Source organism: Oncorhynchus gorbuscha, linkage group LG13, assembly GCF_021184085.1.
Source record: "Oncorhynchus gorbuscha isolate QuinsamMale2020 ecotype Even-year linkage group LG13, OgorEven_v1.0, whole genome shotgun sequence".
NCBI lineage: Eukaryota > Metazoa > Chordata > Actinopteri > Salmoniformes > Salmonidae > Oncorhynchus > Oncorhynchus gorbuscha.
The window spans coordinates 42,026,897-42,050,225 of record NC_060185.1 but is presented as its reverse complement, the minus strand read 5'-3'; the positions used below and the strand labels follow the sequence as shown (position 1 = coordinate 42,050,225).

The 23,329-nt window shown below is 43.7% G+C and overlaps 2 protein-coding genes across 6 annotated transcripts in view; one reads left to right on the top strand and one right to left on the bottom strand.

Annotated features, from left to right (window-relative positions):
* The window catches only part of LOC123992906 (hypoxia-inducible factor 1-alpha-like), a 28,210-nt gene extending 15,846 nt beyond the window's left edge, over positions 1–12,364 (top strand). The window contains exons 6-15 of the mRNA XM_046294528.1: positions 1,606–1,793; positions 4,915–5,021; positions 8,170–8,317; positions 8,452–8,657; positions 8,952–9,088; positions 9,189–9,281; positions 9,476–9,606; positions 10,425–10,536; positions 10,759–10,882; positions 11,066–12,364. Coding sequence (XP_046150484.1) covers positions 1,606–1,793; positions 4,915–5,021; positions 8,170–8,317; positions 8,452–8,657; positions 8,952–9,088; positions 9,189–9,281; positions 9,476–9,606; positions 10,425–10,536; positions 10,759–10,882; positions 11,066–11,127 — 1,308 coding nt within the window. The 3' untranslated portion in view covers positions 11,128–12,364. The remainder of the gene's footprint in view (positions 1–1,605; positions 1,794–4,914; positions 5,022–8,169; positions 8,318–8,451; positions 8,658–8,951; positions 9,089–9,188; positions 9,282–9,475; positions 9,607–10,424; positions 10,537–10,758; positions 10,883–11,065) is intronic.
* Positions 12,365–14,823: 2,459 nt separating this feature from the next.
* On the bottom strand, positions 14,824–22,812 carry LOC123992907 (sushi domain-containing protein 6-like). Of its 5 annotated transcripts, none has more exons than XM_046294530.1 (5): positions 22,752–22,812; positions 19,282–19,388; positions 18,450–18,656; positions 16,783–16,924; positions 14,824–16,102 (listed from the first exon to the last, which is right to left on the bottom strand). In XM_046294530.1, exons 2-5 carry the CDS (start codon positions 19,373–19,375, stop codon positions 15,778–15,780), a joined length of 768 nt encoding a protein of 255 aa, XP_046150486.1. In that variant the 5' UTR covers positions 19,376–19,388; positions 22,752–22,812; the 3' UTR covers positions 14,824–15,777. The 5 variants fall into 5 exon arrangements, with proteins under 5 accessions (XP_046150486.1, XP_046150487.1, XP_046150488.1 ...); XM_046294531.1 differs by having other exon boundaries at positions 22,766–22,804; XM_046294532.1 differs by lacking the exon at positions 22,752–22,812 and adding an exon at positions 22,624–22,648.
* Positions 22,813–23,329: the final 517 nt, after the last annotated feature.

The window sequence follows — 23,329 nt, the reverse complement described above, 5'->3', positions numbered from 1 at the left end:
ACTGTTAGACCTTTATATAGACAGGTCTGTGCCTTTCCAAAACATGTCCAATCAAATGTATTTACCACCGGTGAACTCCCAAGTTGTAGAAACATCTCAAGGATGATCAATGGAAACAGGATGAACCTGAGCTCAATTTTGAGTCTCAATGCAAAGGGTCTGAATATTTATGTAAACATTTCTAAAACTCTGTTTTCGCTTTGTCATTATGGGGTATAGATTGATGACGATTTTTATTTAATAATTTTAAAATAAGGCTGTAACATAAAAGGTCAAGGGGTCTTAATACTTTCCGAATGCACTGTACCTGCTGTCAACTTGTGCACTAGGTTAATATATGAAGCAGATGGCGTTCTTCATTTTGCCTGTTTCATTATGAAGTCGTTCCCCAAGCAGTTGATTGAGTCAGTCACGTGGTATATTGGTTTGCAAAGAGCACACAGAGCAAATGGAAGCATTGTGACGTGCCGATCGATCCACAGAGAGGTTATCAAGTTACACTTGAAACTCACAACTGTTTGCTAGCTAATTATCTTCTAACTAACTATACATTTGACTATCTAGGATGTGCCAAATAAATGTTCTCCAGCTATACATTTGGTTTGGTAAGTTGCTAGCTTGCGAGATTTACAGCAGAGACGAGTCCCCTCCTTGATCAAGATTCCTGCTGTTAGGCTGGACAATAGAACGAGTCAAAATTCACCCAAGGCTGAAAAACGGCAAAAGAACGTTGGTTGAGCTGGAACACTAGTTGATGTCCGCTTGTTAACATTTATCTTGTGTCCGCTATGGAGAGAAATGGTGCACACTAGGGGGCGCTAGCGGTAATACCCCGGAATGGTACAGGATGGTATGAACATCTGGATACCGCCCAACCCTATTAGGGCCGTCTTTCACCATTCAGTGAGATTCATATGTAGCCCAAGTTGCTGTTTCCTACCTTGTCAGGACATATGGGTGAGTTGTTAGGACGTTGGGGTACTGATAAGATAGGAAAACAAGTGTACACCGACACACAGGGCAGGGGTCCATCAGAGACCATGACGGTCAGAAAGCCTTGACTCAATTATGCTCTGGACTCCAGTAGAGGTGTGTTATTGGGGTGAGTCTGTGTTCTCACTCTTGGCCATGTTACAAGGGTGCCACATCCCAATTTAACACTGTCATTCCAGTACCTCTCCATCTTTCAGTTAGTTGGTCTGTGCCAGAGCTCTGGTCTAAAGCAGTGCACTTTATAGGGAATAGGGTGCCATTCGGGATGGGAGCCTTACTCTTCTATTGAAGAATCCTTTAAATGTTTTCACTTTCTTCTAACAGGGCATGTCTAGCTTCAAGTCACTGTGAATGTTGCTTAACATAGTCCGTCTGCCCTGAGTTGACACTACAACAGAGATGGGCTACACGTGGCCCCCATTTTAGTTTAAAGACCCTCGTATCAATTCCCACACAAAATAAAACGAGCAACTGCAGCCCCTTATGATGAGTTCAGATTTGTGTCCCCCATCCCTGCTCTACTACTTTCACATGGGTCCTGATGCCCATTCATGTGCCCTGTAAGTATATATGGATAGCCATTGTTATCTTACTGCAGTCTGTGGCCCCCAGGTGCTGCACTGTACAGGCCACATGCGTGTGTGCTGCAGTGGCGAGGATTCATCACCTCCTGCAGGCAGCTTCATGACAGTGCTGTGTGAGCCCATTCCCCATCCGTCTAGTGTGGAGTTCCCCCTGGACCGGAGCACATTCCTCACTCGACACAGCATGGACCTGTGCTTCACACACTGCGATGGCAGGTGAGGCTGAGCGAACACACACACACACACACACACTGGGTGTATTCTTTTGTGCCGGTTCTGTTGCAAAACATTTCTTCAACGTGATATAAGATATGTTGGGTTCTTAAACGGAAGTTGTAGTTGATTTAAATGTTATGATTTCCACGCGTTGCCATTCCAATCCGAAAAGTGTTTGGCTCCAGCTGCCAATCTATAAATGAATGGGGGGGGGGCAGGACTGAGTTTGGGAAACCCTGCTTGATAGTGGAGGGAAGTCACTGGGGTCACATCCAACTTCTTCCAGACGCAAGAAAAAATTTTTAAGAGTGACACGACTGAACTGCAATTTCCGTTTAAGAACGAAATGCAACTCAACAGCGTTTGGAGTGAAGTTTTGTTTGCAAAACATTTTTGCAACAGAATCAGCGTAATGAATACACCCATGTTTAAACCAGACCGAACACTCACTTTTAGGCTAGTGTACACACACGGCAACAGAAACCTCACACACATACACCCCAGGGTTTCCGTTAGCCGGTAATAGCAGGCTTTTGTTTGAACAAGTTCATTTTATTTTTTTGCAGATGGAAATGCGTTTGACTGGGCATGCGGTCTATGGGTTAATTTGCATAATCTAGTGAAATTTAATATGTGCGTGTGTACAGTATATTCGTTGTATCTTATTTATAACACGCATACAGATACAGAGCCTTTGAGTGGAAAATCTGTCAGAACTCGCAAGAGGTGCTGCTGCACCTGGGAACTCTGAAAATACGAGGTCAAATCATGACATCCGTGATCTTCAGGTTTGAAAGTCGGAGCTCTAGCAAGAGGCCCGCGTTGGAATTCCGAGTTGGATGACTGTTCAAAACAAAAGTTTTCCCGTGAATTGCATTTAGAATTCAGTAAGAAGGACCGCACATCGTTGCATCCTCGACTTGTATGTTCTGTTAATACGAGTTACCATATTCTAAAAGTGGTTTCTGTCACTCTGAGCACCGTGGGTAGACGCCCTAATCAGGTTACGCACTTAGTGGATATTGGTCCGGTACATTTCTCAAATATCTGGTCAATTAAAATGTTGCCGGTCAAATGTCCGCTGTCACATTTTCCGAACAGAAACCCTGACACACACACACACACACACACACACACACACACACACACACACACACACACACACACACACACACACACACACTGTAAAGGGGATTGTCAAGTGAATAAAAGCAGGGGTTAGAACCGGTTCAGGGAACAGCACCAAAAAAAGGTAAAAGAGCAACATTTTTCGAGGAACAGAAACAGAATTGACAACGAGTGTTCAATCTCCAGTGTTCCGGAACAGAACCGTTATTTTAAAATCTTGAGAACCGTTTAATAATATTTTTTGTTTAAAATATATGCATAATATCTAGTATATAATGATGTAATTCAGTGAAGTGCTGATGCTAGTAATAGCCTAAACACATTCCAAGTCATGCCATGATGTTCAGAACTTCAAGCCCCCTAAAAGTTCACCCCTTTTTCTCGCTCTCACCACTCATGAAATTTCAGTCGCACATGCACTTGTATGCCCAATCAAACAACATGTAAACTACTTGCTCACCTGTTCCGTAGCAAGCTTCTCTATCCACGCTTATTGGTGGAGTAAATGAATGAGCTGAATGTAAAATAATGTTGATTTCACAAGTTTAAAAAAACTACGAAAAGGAACTAAATAAACCATTACTTTTGGGTGGATTTGACCCGGTTCAGAACTTTATTATATTATAGGAGTTCTGTTCAGAACGGAATGATTGGAAATTTTGGTTCCCAACCCCTGAATAAAAGAGGAGTAGTTGCCGATATAGTCAATCATAAATCAATTAGATTTCATACATGTTGCAACAGGGAGACAACCTCCAACATAGAAAAAGTCTGCCTGGACTCCTCGGATAAGGCCCTTCATCCACTATCAGCAGACAACTGTTCTGTCAACAAGGTCATTAAATATTCTCAGACTGCAGCTAAATCAGTGGCCTTAGCCATCGGCACTTAAACAGGTCAAAGGTCTGTTTTTAAGAAGTTAAAAGATTTCAGTAGTCAGTTAAAACAGATAATTATAGACTAACAGAAGAAAACTACTTAACCAAACATGTCATTAACATAGCAGCACCCACTCGTAGCACACGTTCCAGCAGGTATATCTCACTGGTCACCCCCAAAGCCAATTCCTCCTTTGGTCGTCTTTCCTTCCAGTTCTCTGCTGCCAATGACTGGTACGAACTGCAAAAATCTCTGAAGCTGGAGACTTATATCTCCCTCACTAGCTTTAAGCACCAGTTGTCAGAGCAGCTCACAGATCACTGCACCTGTACATAGCCCATCTGTAAACAGCCCATCTATCTACCTACCTCATCCCCATACAGTATTTATTTATTTATCTTGCTCCTTTGCACCCCAGTATCTCTACTTGCACATTCATCTTCTGCACATCTACCATGCCAGTGTTTAATTGATATATTGAAATTACTTCACCACCATGGCCTATTTATTGCCTTAACTCCCTTACTTTACCTCATTTGCACTCACTGTATATAGACTTTTTGTTTTATTTTGTTCTACTGCATTATTGAGTATGTTTTGTTTATTCCATGTGTAACTCTGTGTTGTTGTATGTGTTGAATTGCTATGCTTTATCTTGGCCAGGTCACAGTTGCAAATGAGAACTTGTTCTCAACTAGCCTACCTGGTTAATAAATAAAGGTGAAATTAAAATAAAATTAACATGATATTAGCATGGCTAATTCCAGTTTCACCTCCTAGGGGAATGTCTCCCTCGGGGTCTCTCCACATATACAATTATATTTATAACATATCATTAACAAATCAAATACAGGAAATGATTTAATAAAATAATTTCCCACTACACACAGACAGCTGGAGGTGGTCATCCCCATACCGTGGGAAAGTTTATAACCATTGTTGCCCACTCTCAGCGGGGCTCATAGAATTACAATAACTCATAACTAATTTACACCAGCAGATTAAGATACCATGTTATACCATTCCCTCTTGCAATACTACATCATCTCTGGTTGTTGACTCCAAACTGACCTCTCACCCCTGACACCTCCTTCTGTCTCCACTGTCTTGCCAGGGTGTCTGAGCTAGTAGGATACGAGCCAGAAGATCTGATTGGCAAATCTGCCTACAAATTCCATCATGCCCTGGACTCAGATCATGTGACCAAGAGCCTGCACATCCGTGAGTCTCTGAGAGCAGTGTGGATTGTAGGTGGAAGGGCCCATGCTAAAACATTGGTTTCACTGAACTAGACCGCAGTCCAAATTCAAAGTAGACAGCCCTCGGCCCTAAACCCTCAGCTACAGCTGGCTAGCTAGTTTTATAGTTTTGTCATTTATTCCAATACATTTCAGAATTCCCAAACATGTTTATGAAGCTAGCTCCTTTTTATAGGGTCCTCATTACGACACTAAGCAATTTGCCAATGATAAAATCAATGTAATCTGTATATATATATATATTTTTTTTTAATGCAAGCTAGCTTCATCATTTTGTCTGACATACCGAAAATGCAGCAGTTTTGATTAAATGTGACACTTTGCGGCCACCGAAGTATGACGTGACTACAGTTTGCATTGAATTGTGGGTCATATCAAACCCCACAAGTGATTAGTTCTTCACTCGCTCCCTTGAGCAAAATCAAGTGCTGAGGGGGCAACGTTACGTCTTGATCACACCGATAGTGTTATTGTGCGAAATAGTAAGCAGCATCATCTGGATATGTGTGCAACAAATGTTCAACATTCACCTTCTGCTACCATTTCTGTCAAGCAGATAGTTTGACGTTTACGTTCAATAAAACCAATATCTGCACCACACAGAACGTAATGCAACTGGATTTCCCCCAAGGGAAAGTGACTAGCACGAGGGCTGAGGGGGGTCAAAATAACGTGTTTGGACTGCAGCCCTAGTCTCCTTTGTAACTTTATCATGTGACAAATGACAGTACTAGGAGAGTCTGTGTAACACTGTAACGTGTTATGCCTGTGAGTGATGCATAAGTAACTTGACACTGAGTACTGGGAACGACGTGTTGTTGTGACAGCTGTTGTCGGGCAGACTTGATATGCTACTGTTCAGCCTTTCCTCCTGGGTGCATGTGGGAAGCAGACTGATCAGTGTGAACATAGTGATGGACAAAGACATCAGAGCTACTGCTAGGCTCTGCTCGAATGCATAGGGGTGTTTCTCAATATGCATACTACCATGCTCCACAATCTCATGCTCTGAGTGCATTCTCTTGAGCATATTCTTGTGAGGATGAGAGTTTGGAGAACACATAAAACATGACATTTAAGAAGCACTCGCACTCCCCCCTACTGTATTACCTCACACTATACCTCCCCATTCACTGAACCTTCTTCCAGCCAGGGTAATGGCAACAATGGAGACCAAACAAGATGTACACAAAGCAAACATTTTACTTCATAATTATCAGCTATCTATACTGACTTGCCTAGTTAAATAAAGGTTTAATAAATGTGAATCATTATAATCTAGCTAGCCAGCTAGTTAAACAGGCAAAAATGACCTAAAACTAATGTTTTGCAAGGTAGATGTCAATTCTTCGTGGGTAGTTGGCCACAAATAATTGTTAGCTAGCCAGTTAGACTTATTGACTTACGCTTTGATCAGACCGATAGTTTTATTATGCGAAATAGTAAGCAGCATCATCTGGATATGTGTCCAACAAAAGTTCAACATTCGCCTTCTGCTACCATTTCTGTCAAGCAGATAGTTTGACGCTTACGTTCGATAAATACAATGTATGTACCACACAGAACGCACTGCAACTGCCTCTGCAACGCAACGCTGCAAGGCAAACGTAGCATTCCATTGGAAATGAATTGAACTTCTGGTGTACCAAAATGCAATAACGCTGTGTCTGGGCTCGCAAACTACGCACAATACTGTGGGTATTGTAGGCAGGGTAACATCCCCAAATTAACACAGCATGTATTTATTAATGTATCAAGATAGAATATTGTATTCTGACAACATATGAGATGTGATTGGGCAACATTTAATTCCAAAGTCTTGAGTTTATTTTTCTCTCGCTTCAGCTCAAAGAATGGCTGCCATTGATTTAAGAAATGTGCGTATTTCTTTTACGTGGTTGCATCATATATCTGTGTATACTTTCCGTTGAAGCTTGTATCGACGCATGCTTCAAAATACATTCAAACGGGAGTACGCATTCGAGAAGTGCCCTCTGTGCTCCGTTTCGCATACTTTGATTTAGACCGGCATGGTAGTATGCATTTTGAGAAACATCCGTAGTCTATCGTCAGACCACTGAGGGTTTGAGTAGCAACAATCATCATAGAGTTCTGATAAATGTAACAGATGCGTAATGGAGCGAGATACTCAACGCTTTTTGATTTAAAAAAATATATATATATCCATCAAATATTGACTGAATTATATCAGAAACAATTGTATAATAACAGACATGTATGTAATCCATCAGTTTTGGTGGGAATTCAGGTTTCACCTTTGACATAAATTGTTATTATGTGACAACCTAAAGCTTTCACCATAGATTCCACTCATATTCATGGTTGTTGTTTTTTTTGTCAAATCCTCTTGTATATTCAACATTTTGTGACGATCTTTAAGAAAATTATAACCCCCAGTTGTATAATCTAAATGCTGTGCTCTATAATTTACCAACGCGCAAATAGTTCACATTGTGTGGAAGATCGAAACCCGTATTTTGGAGATTTGGCTGTTCCTTTTCAGGAGTGGCTTCCATTGCAGGTGAGTTAGTTACTTTGTGAACGTGTCAAATGATTTAATCATAACTTTTTTTTAAACTGGCCCATAAAGGAACACTCACCTGTAGAAAGATCGCTTTCTCCTCTGTCTTGTGGTATAAATATTGTCTTTGTGCATTTTAATCCCCATCCATGTGTCGGCGTTGTAAAAGATTCCGATCAAAATCTTCATATCGCTGTTGACATTTTGAAGGGAACCAGCGAGTGTTTGAGCGGTCATGACAGACATTAGCGCAAACATAAAATCTACAGGAAATTTGCATTGTACAAGCAACGAATGGGCATTGATTTTCTTTTTAAACAAATCGACCCAGCAACAATTATTTGACAAATGTATTTTACACCACACAAAAAACAGGGAAGTAATGGCTGGAAAGGGGAATCCTGAGGTGGGGGGGGGGGGCATGCGCTTTACTAGCTTTTAGGAGTGCTACAGTGAAGTGGTCAACTTGAAGTGTGCGTGCCGGTGGGTGTATACATGTTTTTATCTGTGTACATTTATGAGTACATTTCTAATTGTCATCCACTGACCTGCCCTCCCCCCATCTCAGTTCTGTCCAAAGGCCAGGTGTGCACCAGTCTATACCGTTTCCTGGCTAAGAGTGGAGGCTTTGTGTGGGCAGAGACCCAGGCTACAGTCATCTACAACAACAAGACCTCTCAACCAGAGGCTGTGGTCTGTCTTAACTTTATCCTCAGGTAATGCCCCACCTCCTCATCTCCTTTTTCATGACACATATGTTCATCCCTTTCCATTCTCCCTACCCTACATCTTCTCCATACTTATCATCTGTCACTGTCTGTCTGTCTTTGTGTCTCTCTCTCTCTCTCAGTGTGGTGGAGCAGGCGGATGTGGTGTTCTCAGTAGAGCAGACTGGCTGTGGGCTGAAGAGTGATCCTGTCTCTGAGGCCTCCGAGGAGACCGTGTGTGACAGTGACAACAGCAGCAGTGCAGAGCTCTCCCTCCAGCTGAAGGAGAACCCAGAGGACCTCCTCCAACTGGCCCCTGTCTCAGGAGACCCCATCGTACCCCTCACAGGTCATCCTCAAACTTTAATTCACACCTTAGTACTATACTAACGTGTGGTTAGTGTCTCCCCTGAGATTGTAAGGTTGGGAGTGTGTTCCCAGGTGGAATACCAAAAGATTCTGTGGCCTGAGGCCCTACGACAGACTAGTGTACTAGTAGATCAAGCTGCCTCATGCTACAGAAGCAGCCTCCTGCCCTATGGGCCATTCTGGCTCAGACGAAGCTTACTTACTACAAATTAATTCACTGTCATGAGTGCTCACAGGGCTTTTTATGTTTGTGCCTTGACATGTGTTTCTGCAGACATTGCGGAGCCGTCGTTCAGTCTTCCATCAAGCTCTGACTCCGCCCCAGATTTCCCTCAGGAACTGTGCACCCCTGAGCTGTGGACGCTCCTCTCACCCATATTCAGCAAGCTCACCTCATCAGCACCAGCTCTGGTAAGAACTTTAGTTGATTCTTAAATGTCAGTAAAGATACAGTATCTAGAGTCTAGTGTTCTCACTGATGAGGAGTCCACTATATATCTGTCCTTGTCAGATCCCCATTGAGGAGCTGCCAATAGAGGACGAGGTGGCGAAGTTGTTTGCTGTTTGTCCAGATGAGAGCGTACAGAAGAGAAACCAGCCTGAGGTACATGCAGTATACAGCTGAACACATAATGATGTGCATGGTCGCCACACAATTACTTAGCTAGACCACACACAACAGAGCTGGATTTCTAGTGCTTTCCTATTTCTTCAATACCTCAAACTATTTTGAGAGAGGGACATTAGTAAAAGGGAGCCTATACCTGGGATTGAGCAGTCTGTCTCGTGTGCTGGTAGGACATGGAAGTGGTTGATCTGGACATGCTGGCTCCGTATATCTCCATGGATGATGATTTCCTGCTCAGCGTCCAGCTCCCTGAGACCCCTGACAGCCCCTCCCCAGAGCCCCCCACTGCTACCAGGAAACGGTAACCATCCAGTCTACTGACCCACTGCTGTCTGGGTCACACCAGTGAGAGAGACAAGACGTGGATTTAGTGACAGTGGTGTTTGGATGTTTTGGAGTGACAGTGGTGTTTTGGAGTGACAGTGGGAGTGACAGTGGTGTTTTGGAGTGACAGTGGTGTTTTGGAGTGACGGTGGTGTTTTGGAGTGACGGTGGTGTTTTGGAGTGACGGTGGTGTTTTGGAGTGACGGTGGTGTTTTGGAGTGACGGTGGTGTTTTGGAGTGACGGTGGTGTTTTGGAGTGACGGTGGTGTTTTGGAGTGACGGTGGTGTTTTGGAGTGACGGTGGTGTTTTGGAGTGACTGTATTGTTTTGGAGTGACTGTATTGTTTTGGAGTGGCTGTTTTGGAGTGACGGTAGTGTTGGCTGTTTTGGAGTGACGGTAGTGTTGGCTGTTTTGGAGTGACGGTAGTGTTGGCTGTTTTGGAGTGACGGACGGTGGTGTTTGGATGTTTTGGAGTGACGGACGGTGGTGTTTGGATGTTTTGGAGTGACGGACGGTGGTGTTTGGATGTTTTGGAGTGACGGACGGTGGTGTTTGGATGTTTTGGAGTGACGGACGGTGGTGTTTGGATGTTTTGGAGTGACAGACGGTGGTGTTTGGATGTTTTGGAGTGACAGACGGTGGTGTTTGGATGTTTTGGAGTGACAGACGGTGGTGTTTGGATGTTTTGGAGTGACAGACGGTGGTGTTTGGATGTTTTGGAGTGACAGGCGGTGGTGTTTGGATGTTTTTGGAGGGACAGTGTTGCTGAACGTTCCAAACTGTAACTTCCACAGAAGTCATGAGCAGGATGAAGACATGCCCTCCCAGCTGATGAGTCAGGACAAGAGACCGAGACACTTGGTGTCCCCCATCCAGCACAAACTGCTTCTCAGCTATGCCCTGCTGGTGAGGAGGGCCTTTAAGGTTGTCGGAGGAGGGGGTTGGGAACAGTGGATAATAATAATAATAATAATATATGCCATTTAGCAGACGCTTTTATCCAAAGCGACTTACAGTCATGTGTGCATACATTCTACGTATGGGTGGTAGCATTTGTTCAAGGTATCATTAAAATTACATCATGCACAATGATGTGTTATTTAAGTTGAAATGGTTTGTTTGTTTCAGGACTGCCTGGAGGATGTAGACAACCCAGAGTTGGAGCTGGGGCCAATCCCCCACAGGCGGAGCCAACTGCTGACGGACAGAGACCCCATCCTCGGTGAAGCCCAGGGACTATGTGACACTGCAGGTACAAACACACGTCATGGTGCTACTGTATCTTGGGCAAATATTTAGTACGCAAATGCCAGACATGAAGCCTGTCATACTGTACCTACCAAATTCAACTTAGCTAATATCTACTGAAATAGGTGATGATGACCAATCCACCTCAGTTCTCCCTCTTCCCCTTCTCTCTCATGTTCTCCCCCAGCCCTGATGAGGGACCTCTTCTTGTCCCGCCCACCTGACCCCCTGACCTCCTCTCTGACTTGATGAAGCAGCTGCCAATCTTCCCCTGCCAGCTGGGGAGTGCTGAGATCACAGAGCCTCAACAGGATTCACACACTCCCCAACCAGACACCAGCACCTCCAACTCAGAGACTTCCTCACTCTTGCCATCCCATGTTCACAACAACAGCCTGTTATGGTTTTCCTTCTTTTCTCTCTGAACTACTCTTTCATGTCTCAGAGTATGTGGCAGTACTAGGTTCACCCACCCCCCTTCTCATTCAGGGTTGATAAGTGTTCTCCTCTATTCTTGTGAACACTTGTAGACTTTAGTCTAAACATTACGCTTGACCCCATGGTGCTTCCGAGGTCAGAACAGAAAAAAGAACGTATGTACAGTAAGTCTGACAAAGTGGTGTTTTAGGACACAGTGATGACCCTTCAGTTGGTCTGTTGTTGTTTAGTACGGTATGTGGACCTGACAGTCTGTACAGGACATTTAGGTTAATTATTATATTATTATTTTGTAACAAACGCACAACGGTTATAATACCTCAGAACAATCGTCAGTTGCATATATATGGGTCATTTTTATAAGAAAATATCAAATGAATTACTATCAACACAAGCCATTGCTATTGACCAGTTGGATTCAGTACTCAGGCAGTTGTTACCTCAACAAATAATCTGTAGGTCAAACTCGACTGTCATACAAGGGCTCTTTGACTGCCATCTCTTTCCAACCAAACGGACAAATTATTTGAGGCATCTTTTTACCTCGTCTTTTTTTTAATATACTTTACATGCTAGACTTTAGAACAATTTGATGTATTAAAATAATGTTTTGTATGCTCGTTTATAAGACTACTATTGTATGAACCGCAGTGTTTTCCTTGTTTTTATCATGTATTTCTAGGTGGCACCAGATGATCACCTTATCATTTAATCAGTCATTATTTCTTTTCGGAATATGATTGCTATTTTGCAAATCCAGTGGATAAATATCTGATATACGCCTTTTGCGTATTCATTTCACACCAAGTAGAAATGTTTACTTAACACCTTGTCAATTACTCCCATGTTGTTGTCTTTTATTATGAATCTATCGTTTAGGAGAAAAGATCATTGGTTTGAAGCACACACAGGATTTATTTTAGTTGCATGTTTATAAGATTGCATTTAGATTCATCTTAATGTTTTAGTTCCATTTAGACATTTGCCTTTTATCATAACTTTCATTTTCAAAGACTAGTGTTATTGACTGAATAAACTGATAGACAAATTCACGTTTTATTATGTAAAGAAATACCGCCACCTTGTGGTGTTAATGGTAGATTCATATTTAGGTTGCTGCCTGACTTCGGATTGCAATCTTGTTGCTTTACTTGATATTCAATAATGTTCCTTTATCAAACTGATATCGGAAACCCAGAACTAAAATCTGTTATGTCTACATCTGTCTAGAGATTAGGGCACTTCTGACCTTGTTTTATTCAGGGGAAGTTGAACATTTTCCAAGTGTGTGCCCTGACCATAACACCCATAATACTTCACCATAGCTACAAAGTAACTGGCACTTTAGAGCAGGATTGTCCGGCCCGAAGGGTCCAATCCAGCCGTGTGTGTGTATATATACACACACACATACGTATGTGTGTGCATATATCACACACGTACATATACTCACATACGTGTATGTATGTATATATATATACGTGTGTGTATATACACTGCTCAAAAAAATAAAGGGAACACTTAAACACAATGTAACTCCCAAGTTAATCACACTTCTGTGAAATCAAACTGTCCACTTAGGAAGCAACACTGATTGACAAATGTCACATGCTGTTGTGCAAATGGAATAGACAACAGGTGGAAATTATAGGCAATTAGCAAGACACCCCCAATAAAGGAGTGGTTCTGCAGGTGGTGACCACAGACCACTTCTCAGTTCCTATGCTTCCTGGCTGATGTTTTGGTCACTTTTGAATGCTGGCGGTGCTTTCACTCTAGTGGTAGCATGAGACGGAGTCTACAACCCACACAAGTGGCTCAGGTAGTGCAGCTCATCCAGGATGGTACATCAATGCGAGCTGTGGCAAGAAGGTTTGCTGTGTCTGTCAGCGTAGTGTCAAGAGCATGGAGGCGCTACCAGGAGACAGGCCAGTACATCAGGAGACGTGGAGGAGGGCAACAACCCAGCAGCAGGACCGCTCCCTAGCCTTTGTGCAAGTAGGAGCAGGAGGAGCACTGCCAGAGCCCTGCAAAATGACCTCCAGCAGGCCACAAATGTGCATGTGTCTGCTCAAACGGTCAGAAACAGACTCCATGAGGGCCCGACGTCCACAGGTGGGGGTTGTGCTTACAGCCCAACACCGTGCAGGACGTTTGGCATTTGCCAGAGAACACAAAGATTGGCAAATTCGCCACTGGCGCCCTGTGCTCTTCACAGATGAGAGCAGGTTCACACTGAGCACATGTGACAGAGTCTGGAGACGCCGTGGAGAATGTTCTGCTGCCTGCAACATCCTCCAGCATGACCGGTTTGGCGGTGGGTCAGTCATGGTGTGGGGTGGCATTTCTTTGGGGGGCCGCACAGCCCTCCATGTGCCCGCCAGAGGTAGCCTGACTGCCATTAGGTACTGAGATGAGATCCTCAGACCCCTTGTGAGACCATATGCTGGTGCGGTTGGCCCTGGATTGCTCCTAATGCAAGACAATGCTAGACCTCATGTGGCTGGAGTGTGTCAGCAGTTGTTGCAAGAGGAAGGCATTGATGCTATGGACAGGCCCACCCGTTCCCCAGACCTGAATCCAATTGAGCACATCTGGGACATCATGTCTTGCTCCATCCACCAATGCCACGTTGCACCACACTGTCCAGGAGTTGGCGGATGCTTTAGTCCAGGTCTGGGAGGAGATCCCTCATCAGGAGCATGCCCGGGCATTGTAGGGAGGTCATACAGGCATGTGGAGGCCACACACACTACTGAGCCTCATTTTGACTTGTTTTAAGGACATTACATCTAAGTTGGATCAGCCTGTAGTGTGGTTTTCCACTTTCATTTTCAGTGTGACTCCAAATCCAGACCTCCATGGGTTGATAAATTGGATTTCCATTGATGATTTGTCAGCACATTCAACTATGTAAAGAAAAAAGTATTTCATTCAAATATTTAATTCATTCAGATCTAGGATGTGTTGTTTCAGTGTTCCCTTTATTTATTTTTTGAGCAGTGTATAAGACAGAGTCTGCACCCCAACCATGTGATCTACTTTCCTTTGACTAATTCGTCCCAGAGAGCACCATAACCGAGTAAGGCCAAGAGGTTTAACAATTAGAAACAATGTTGACTTTTAATCTTCTGTGCAATACAATATAAAATGTTACATTACATCATTTCATTTTTTCTATTGAAAAGAAAAACTACATTCAATAAGTACATCCTGGGGGTGTCTGCCCCCGACCCTCCCCATACTCTGGTCAATCATTTGAGAGGTGGTTGGTGCATACTCAGCGTGGGGTACACTTGGCATGGTGGAGGGTTTCATGTGCGTGCCTGGTGGGTGTAGAAAGTGCAGTGGTGTAAAGTATTTAAGTAAAAATACTTAAGTGCTACTTGTCATTTTTTTGGAGTATCTGTACTTTACTATTTTTGACAACTTTTACTTCACTACATTCGTTTAAAAAAATGATCTTTACATTTAATGCCTAGCAGCACAGGAAAATTCACACCCTTATCAAGAAAACATCCCTAGTCATCCCTATTGCCTCTATTGTGGACTCACTAAACAATTTACAAATGGATCATTTGAGAATATTAAAATAAATTTAAAACCTAAGACTTTGACTCAAGTAGTATTTTACTGGGTGACTTTCATTTTTACTTGAGTCATTTTCTATTAAAGGTATCTTTCCTTTTACTCAAATATGACAATTGTGTACTTTTCCCACCACTGTGGTGAAAACACTTCCATGTGGTGAAAACACTTCCATGTGGTGAAAACACTTCCATGTGGTGAAAACACTTCCATGTGGTGAAAACACTTCCATGTGGTGAAAACACTTCCATGTGGTGAAAACACTTCCATGTGGTGAAAACACTTCCATGTGGTGAAAACACTTCCATGTGGTGAAAACACTTCCATGTGGTGAGTCAGTCACCACTCCCAAAAACGGCAGTCAAAATTGGACTGGGGTTGTAGCTAGAGCTCAAAATATGTTTCAGGAGAGGGAGAACACAGTTTTTACTCCTAAACTGACATCACGTGATCTCTGTGTACACTGTCCAGTCACCTGCTGGTTTCCATAATCGACGCTACAACTCAGCCATCATCGCAAATCATAATTCAACAAGGAAAGGAGAGCGAGTAACCTCCATTTCTACTTTCACCAGCTGGGTTGACCCACAGTGCACAATAGAGACACACAGGTCCCCGTGATGGAACAGTAATGGCATTACCAAAGTCACCTCAACAAACGAGGCTCAGGTCCCATCACTGATGGGATATAAACCATGTCTCCATGGCAGGATACACCTCATAACATCACAAACAGCCAATCAGAACTGGTGTGCTATGTATAAGGTTTAAACCCGATAAAGCTGGTAGGCTTGAATCTATATAAGTGCCTGAGCACATTATTTTTTTAAAAATCAGTACATCATTGGTGGGTAATACAAATACACCAGTTGCTCAAATGTTCTTGTCATCGGAAAGTGCAACTTGCATGGCCTGCACGTCATCCTCACTCTGACCCTCTCTGGGATGGGATTCCATCTCTTCGTAAGGGGGCGGAAGGATATCGGGGCTTTGATTGGATGGATGAATACGGTAACTGGAATCTGATAGGTTGTGCGCTAATGATGGACCTGGAGCCGCCTGGGAAAGTAAGAGTTGGGTGGGCCCTCTGCAGGGTGGCAGGCGTTGCCCCCAGCTCCCATAGACAGCCTCCTCATAGCTGGGCAGAGACACAGGCAGGCCATCCACCATCAGATCCATCTGGTCAGAGGAGCGCCTGCTGAACAACAGTTGAGAGATGATCAGATGACTTCAGAGACAAGACACAGCACACACAGTGGGTGGAGGTATCTACAATCTAATAGACACTACAGCTTTGAAACACCCACCATTGATGATAACAAGATGACTATTTTAATTTTACCTTTATTTTACTAGGCAAGTCAGTTAAGAACAAATTCTTATTTTCAATGACGGCCTAGGAACAGTGGGTTAATTGCCTGTTCAGGGGCAGAACGACAGATTTGTACCTTGTCAGCTCGGGGATTCGAACTTGCAACCTTTCAGGTTACTAGTCCAACGCTCTAACCACTAGGCTACCCTGCCGACTATCAAAAACAACTGAATTAAATTCTTCAGTCTCTTAAAATGTCTTTCAGCGTTCACTCATCAGATTATAAAGGAGCTTTCATTACAGGATGTGATGCCTTTCCAAGCCTCTACTTTTCAAAGCCACTACAGTGCTGTAAACATCCCTACAGAGCAACACACCTGATTCAACCTAACATCAAGACCTTGATTAGCTGAATCAGGTGTGTTAGTCCTGGGCTGGAACAAAATCTACATACACTATAACGCACCAGGACCAGGGTTAGTAGTGACCACACTGCTATAGAGGCTCCAGTCATATGAATATAGTTGTGTGAGTGACAGGGATAAGAGCCAATCATATCTGCCTACCTATGTGAGTGACAGGGGAAAAGGCGGGACTTGATCACCAAGCAGGCCGTGGTGGTGAGGAGGAATATGGACACGCCCACCGCCGTCGTGGCAACGCTGGGGAGTGAGTGGGCCACCTGGTCCTCATAGTTAACATGTCTGTCTGAGAGAAAACACAACACAAACAATCAACACACACACCTACAACACACTTAGCTCAGGTCCAAGGCGTTACTAACACCCTGGACCAGAGCTACAACACACTAGACAAACACATCATTTTGATGAAACACACTACTGACACTCATATGGACAGTATGATACAGGGTCTTTCAAAGGGAGTCATGCATCTGTAGGTGTGGTTTCTTATATCCATGATGCAGCACATTTCCGTGAGGTTTAATAGGGCAGAGGAAAGAGACTGGTTAGTTTGGTGACTTTGCTCACTTCCCGTTTCTTGATGCTGGTTTCCTGCCTCGATGCAGCACAGGCCTGAAAGAGGAAGCACGAGGCTCGGCTCTATGACTTGAGAGTAAGATGTTTAGAATCTGCTCTGTCGGCTTTTGCATCTAACATACACCAAGTAGATCACTGACCTATGTTGTGTGGAAGTCACAACAGTCTAATGTCGGCACTTGGCAGGACACACACCATACTGTTAAGCACCCTAAAACACTGCTCAGCTCCTCTCTAGTGCCATGCAATGCCTATGTAGGCTATACTCACGGCCAATAAAAAAAAGTCATGCTTACATAAGGATTATAGCTTTTAAATCTACTGGTACAGAGTGGATAGAGTGCATGCTTCCACCTGCCTCTTCCACATCCAATAAGAGGACGAATGAAGGGGGGTGTTCATAGCATTGCTATTACTCAGCTTATGAGATGACTATGTAACATTTACATCATCCACCCATAACCTCTGTGCATATAGACAACCAGGAACCAGGCAAAGTAATAAGTGTTAGGTGTCAGAGTTCATGCATTTACCAAGTCAGTGAGTCTGAGTACAGGGCCTACCTTAAATCACACTGCAACCGTTGACCTGACTGTAGTTTACCTAACACTCATCTCATATCAGTCACTCATGGACATACTCCACACACACATGGTTTTGTAGGCCCGCGGATCCAGTTCCAAAAATAACAATAAACACAAGGTCCAATTTCGAAATGTGTTTGTTTGCATCAGCAGTTTTTCTCTTGTTATTTCAGTCACTGATAGTCACTCAATTACCCCATGTCACCTAAAATGTTTTAGATTGGTAAATTAGTCGAACAGCCAGCTATCTAAACTTATAATCAAGGTAGAATTTCTGACTGGGGGGCCGCCATTGATTTTGTTAGTCACTCTCACTCGGATATCAAAATATTCTCTACGCCCCATGGCAAAACATGTAGAATTGCCGGAAATTAACTCTAAAACTTCAATTTTGCTGTCAAGAGGGTGGCCACTAAAATATTTTGCTCACAAGATAGGGGCTACGTCTGGCTCTGACTGCATTCGTGGGTATGGATGTGGGTAAGGACGTGGGTATGCAGATCCGCAAGCCACTGCAGCCCCCAATGATGAGTTCCGATTCTGTGGCCCCCACCCCCATCAAAGTTGCCCATCCCTGCTCGAGTCCATTACACTATGGGCAAAGATTTCCCCCTCCTCCCCCTTGGCGACTCAGTGCACAACACTCACCTCGCCTGGCGAGACACGTGGGCACGCTGGGGATCCATTTGCCTTGGCGGCAGCGCAAGCTGTGCACCATCTCTTTTGGGATGGCATAGCCAGGCTCACAGAAGAAGTAGATCAAGCTCTTCTGGGGGAAGCCTCGGCAGGGGGAGGGCTCGCAGCGGAAGCCTCCGTGTTCTGGCACCAGTGGGTAGGTGCAGTTCCCTTGCCTGCCTGCAGATGAGGCATACAGTTCAGTTGTTTGACTTTACTGTTGAATCTAACCTGCAGTTATTGCATCTCAAAGCTCTGTGATGCAGGTTTGATATTTGCTATTTTATTAGGATCCCCATTAGCTGTTGCGAAAGCAGCAGCTACTCATCTTGGGGTCCACACAATACATGATATAATACAGAACATTAATAGACAGGAACAGCTTGTGGACAGAACTGCATCAATTTAAAAATGGCACACGTAGCCTACATAGTAATACATACAAACTATCTAGGTCAAATAGGGGAGAGGCGCTGTGCCCGTGAGGTGTTGCTTTGAAGAGGGGAAAAAGCTTTCGTTAAGAGAGTTTATTATTAGAGACAGTAGTTTGGATGGAGTAAGACAGGGGGGTGTCTGGGAGGAGGAGTCTTGCAGGTCAGTGTCTGGAAGGAGGAGTCTTGCAGGTCAGGGGAGAGGGCTGAGAGTCAATGCACTGTGATGTCAGTTGTAAGTCCAGATAGTTCACTAATTCCATGGATTACAGCTTTCGGGTGCAGTGGTGACTATTTCAACTAGTGCATGGTGGTGCAACGTGGATCCCTAGCAGAGGTGATCACTGTGGGTGGTCGGGGAAGGAGATGGATACCTGTGGTGAGGTCTGGAAGGGCGACCAGGAGAAAGAGCCCGTAGCCCAGAATGACATGTCCACGCAGCCATAAAGACCCCCACCGCGCAGACATCAAAACAGTCTACCTGCAGACACAACAAACAGAGGGCTCAGTGCCCTGCAGATAGTCATGCACACACTTATGCACACACACAGTTGTTAAATACCAACAAATATCTAATCATGCACATGGAAATCATACCCTTTTGCTGTGACAAAGGCAGGGGACAGCAGTTCACAACTGCAGCTACCATAAACAGAGACAGCCTGACCCTGAATGAGCGAATCAATGCCCTTTCATTTCCCAAAACTGAAACTAAACTTGGGTTATTGTTTAACACCTGACATTTACCAACATTACTTATATGACTGGTAGTGTTTTTTTTGTCATCGGGTCCATATTTACTGTGTTAGCAATCGACTTGGCACATAGGTACGGCACGAACACAAATGCCATGGTGTGGTGGGTTTTGGAGTGCCAGTCATCTCTGGAGCAGCGGGGAGGTCCCTGCCAACACCATGTGTGCTGTTCTCACACAACCTACAGGTGTAGGATCTTCATTTGAGGCAGTTTGCTACAGCAGGAAAATAATCCTGCAGCAATAAGAAATGTGAATCATGTGGATTATAATTAATGGGCATTTTTGTAGGGGTTGATAACATTTCCGTAAGGGAAAACCAAGTCTGACATTTTTAAATGGAAATTACAAACTTCCGAAGCCTATCTATGAAGCCCATCTATTAAACCTCAAATACACTACTGAATGTTACATTTCCTGCATTGCTGGAAGGTTCTCCTGCCACAGGGTGATCAAATGAAGATCCTACACCTGTATCTATCAGGCAGTGAGCTGTGACCACAATGTAGGAGGGTGGCATATTACTCACCATCATATTAAAACTTCTGTTCTGCGCAAGCTGTGAAGTATGCCATTACACATTTCTCCAGCTCCATTATAATGCATTACTTTAAAATGCGACTCCATAAAATGAAATGTAATAAGTATGTATCAATAAAAGGCACTCATTTGAACATGTCCAGTAAAACATGGATGTATTTCTCCCCTGTATGGATTTGGTAACTGTTTCATCTTCTGCGTGCCAACAAGGATTCCCATGTTTGATGGTTATTACTGACTAACTAACCTATTGGTTTCATGACTTTTGCTATGCAGTACTTTGCACTTTCTGCTCTGACTTTCAAACTACTCAGCTGCATCCCTTCGAGATGTTCCTGTTAGTGTAATACATGGAGGACTGACACACAGTGACACTTTTCCTGCCATCCCACTGATCCACGAGGAATAGGTGCGCCTTCTGTGACTACACCCACAGCCCATATTATAATGGTTCACTTATATGACTCACGCTACTTATGTCTTTGCGTTGTCATGGAAATTAGGACATGCAATCAATGGGGTTTTTGTGTGTCCTATTAAAGACACAAATGATAAGGACCTTGTAGACTACGGCAGAATATGGTAAGCTAAAGCTATTGTGTTCGTCAAAAGCAGGTAGGCTCATAGAAATAAGGCTAGTGTTTGTGGAACGTTCATGAGAAACCAACTAAATAGCCTATCAGCGCTCGCTGAACATAAATGAGCAACGGAGCTGAATGCACAGGTGCAAACCCAGAAATCACCAGATACCCCCAAATAAATAACAAATGCCAAAGCTGACGCATTCATACCATATCCAGAATGCTATTATATCAAACCACTAATTGAAAATCACAATTTCTCTAGCCGACTAAACTCAACTCCCAATAATTCAAAAATGATTCCTACAGCCTACAAGCTAGCCATATCTTACATATCACGTTATATTATTGGGGTTAAACTGATTACATTTTGGAAAATGACTTGCCTAAAAATAACATCTCATCGATAAAGCTACTCACCTGTAGAATCTAGATATAGGAATATTCTGTCTAAGGTTTAGTCCAAAATGGAATAAAGCAATACTTCTCCGTCTGTTTGATGTACGATCCGCTCGTTTTTTTTATTCGACAAATCTCCTCCAGATCAATGTGGCATATAGCAACAAGTGGATCTATTTCACAGCCGCTGACAATTGAATCATTTGCTCAGCTGTGTTTCTGACAGGAACTGAGAGACTTATCATAGGCTGCCGTCCCGACTACGCGCGCTGCTGACCTTTGTCGATTCGTTTTACATGGCCTGGTGCCACGGGGGGCGGAGCTGCCTCATTTTAGACAATTCCATGGGTCCTTAAAATATTCGTCATCCCCCGGGGTACCGGACCATGCTACACGAACTCCACCACAGTAACCATTGAGTCTTCACACAAAAACCTCGCCCTGGAGCAAACGTCCACTGGACCTTCACATTCTGGAAATTCAAGCTCAATTTCGCAGAGCTGTGAAAATGTAACTTTAAGTTCACCGCAGTGTAATGAGCGGTCAGTGTTTTCGACCACACTTTTTTTACAAATCCTGTTTTAAAAACAAAACTGTCCCCACCATGGTCGCCTGCTAAAATGAGTGAAGTGAACAAACAAAGTAAACAGTGCCAGGCCCGATACAGAATCACATCTGATAGAATGACTAGACGGAAGTGCTAAAAATAGTGCCGAGTGTGCTAATGCAACAGAATTGAGTTCCTCCCGGAGATACATTATTGTATGATGTCATATTTAATCTCATCATATTTCCCCAATGTATCAGGTTGATAAATATGAAAAGACAAACGTTTGGTTCTACCTAAGACACAATATAACTGACTTCTTAGCAGTCAACCACCTATATAGTACATGGGCTCCAGCCCATACTTTCAAATAGATGACGATATAAAACCATAATCACAGCCAAATGTTATCATTCATCAACACCATCAGTAGTCTCTATGGGGGTGCCACAGGGCTCAATTCTCAGGCCGACACTTTTCTCTGTATATATCAATGATGTTGTTCTTGCTGCAGGCGATTCCCTGATCCACCTCTACGCAGACGACACCACTCTGTATACTTCCGTCCCCGTCCTTGGACACTGTGCTATCTAACCTCCAAACGAGCTTCAATGCCATACAACACTCCTTCCGTAGCCTCCAACTGCTCTTAAACGCTAGTAAAACCAAATGCATGCTTTTCAACCGTTCGCTGCCTGCATCCGCACGCCCGACAAGCATCACCACCCTGGATGGTTCCGACCTAGAATATGTGGACATCTATAAGTACCTAGGTGTCTGGCTAGACTTTAAACTCTCCTTCCAGACTCATATCAAACATCTCCAATCTAAAATCAAATCTAGTCGGCTTTCTATTCCGCAACAAAGCCTCCTTCACTCACGCTGCCAAACTTACCCTAGTAAAACTGACTATCCTACCGATCCTCGACTTCGGCGATGTCATCTACAAAATAGCTTCCAATACTCTACTCAGCAAACTGGATGCAGTTTATCACAGTGCCATCCGTTTTGTTACTAAATCACCTTATACCACCCACCACTGCGACCTGTATGCTCTAGTCGGCTGGCCTTCGCTGCATATTCGTCGCCAGACCCACTGGCTCCAAGTCATCTACAAGTCCATGCTAGGTAAAGCTCCGCCTTATCTCAGTTCACTGGTCACAATGGCAACACCCACCCGTAGCACGCGCTCCAGCAGGTGTATCTCACTGATCATCCCTAAAGCCAACACCTCATTTGGCCACCTTTCATTCCAGTTCTCTGCTGCCTGTGACTGGAACGAATTGTAAAAATCGCTGATGTTGGAGACTTATCTCCCTCACCAACTTCAAACATCTGCCATCTGAGCAGCTAACCGATCGCTGCAGCTGTACATAGTCTATCGGTAAATAGCCCACCCAATTTTACCTACCTCATCCCCATACTGTTTTTATTCATTTACTTACTTTTCTGCTATTTTGCACACCAATATCTCTACCTGTATGACCATCAGATCATTTATCACTACAGTGTTAATTTGCAAAATTGTAATTATTCGCCTACCTCCTCATGCCTTTTGCACACAATGTATATAGACTTCTTTTCTACTGTGTTATTGACTT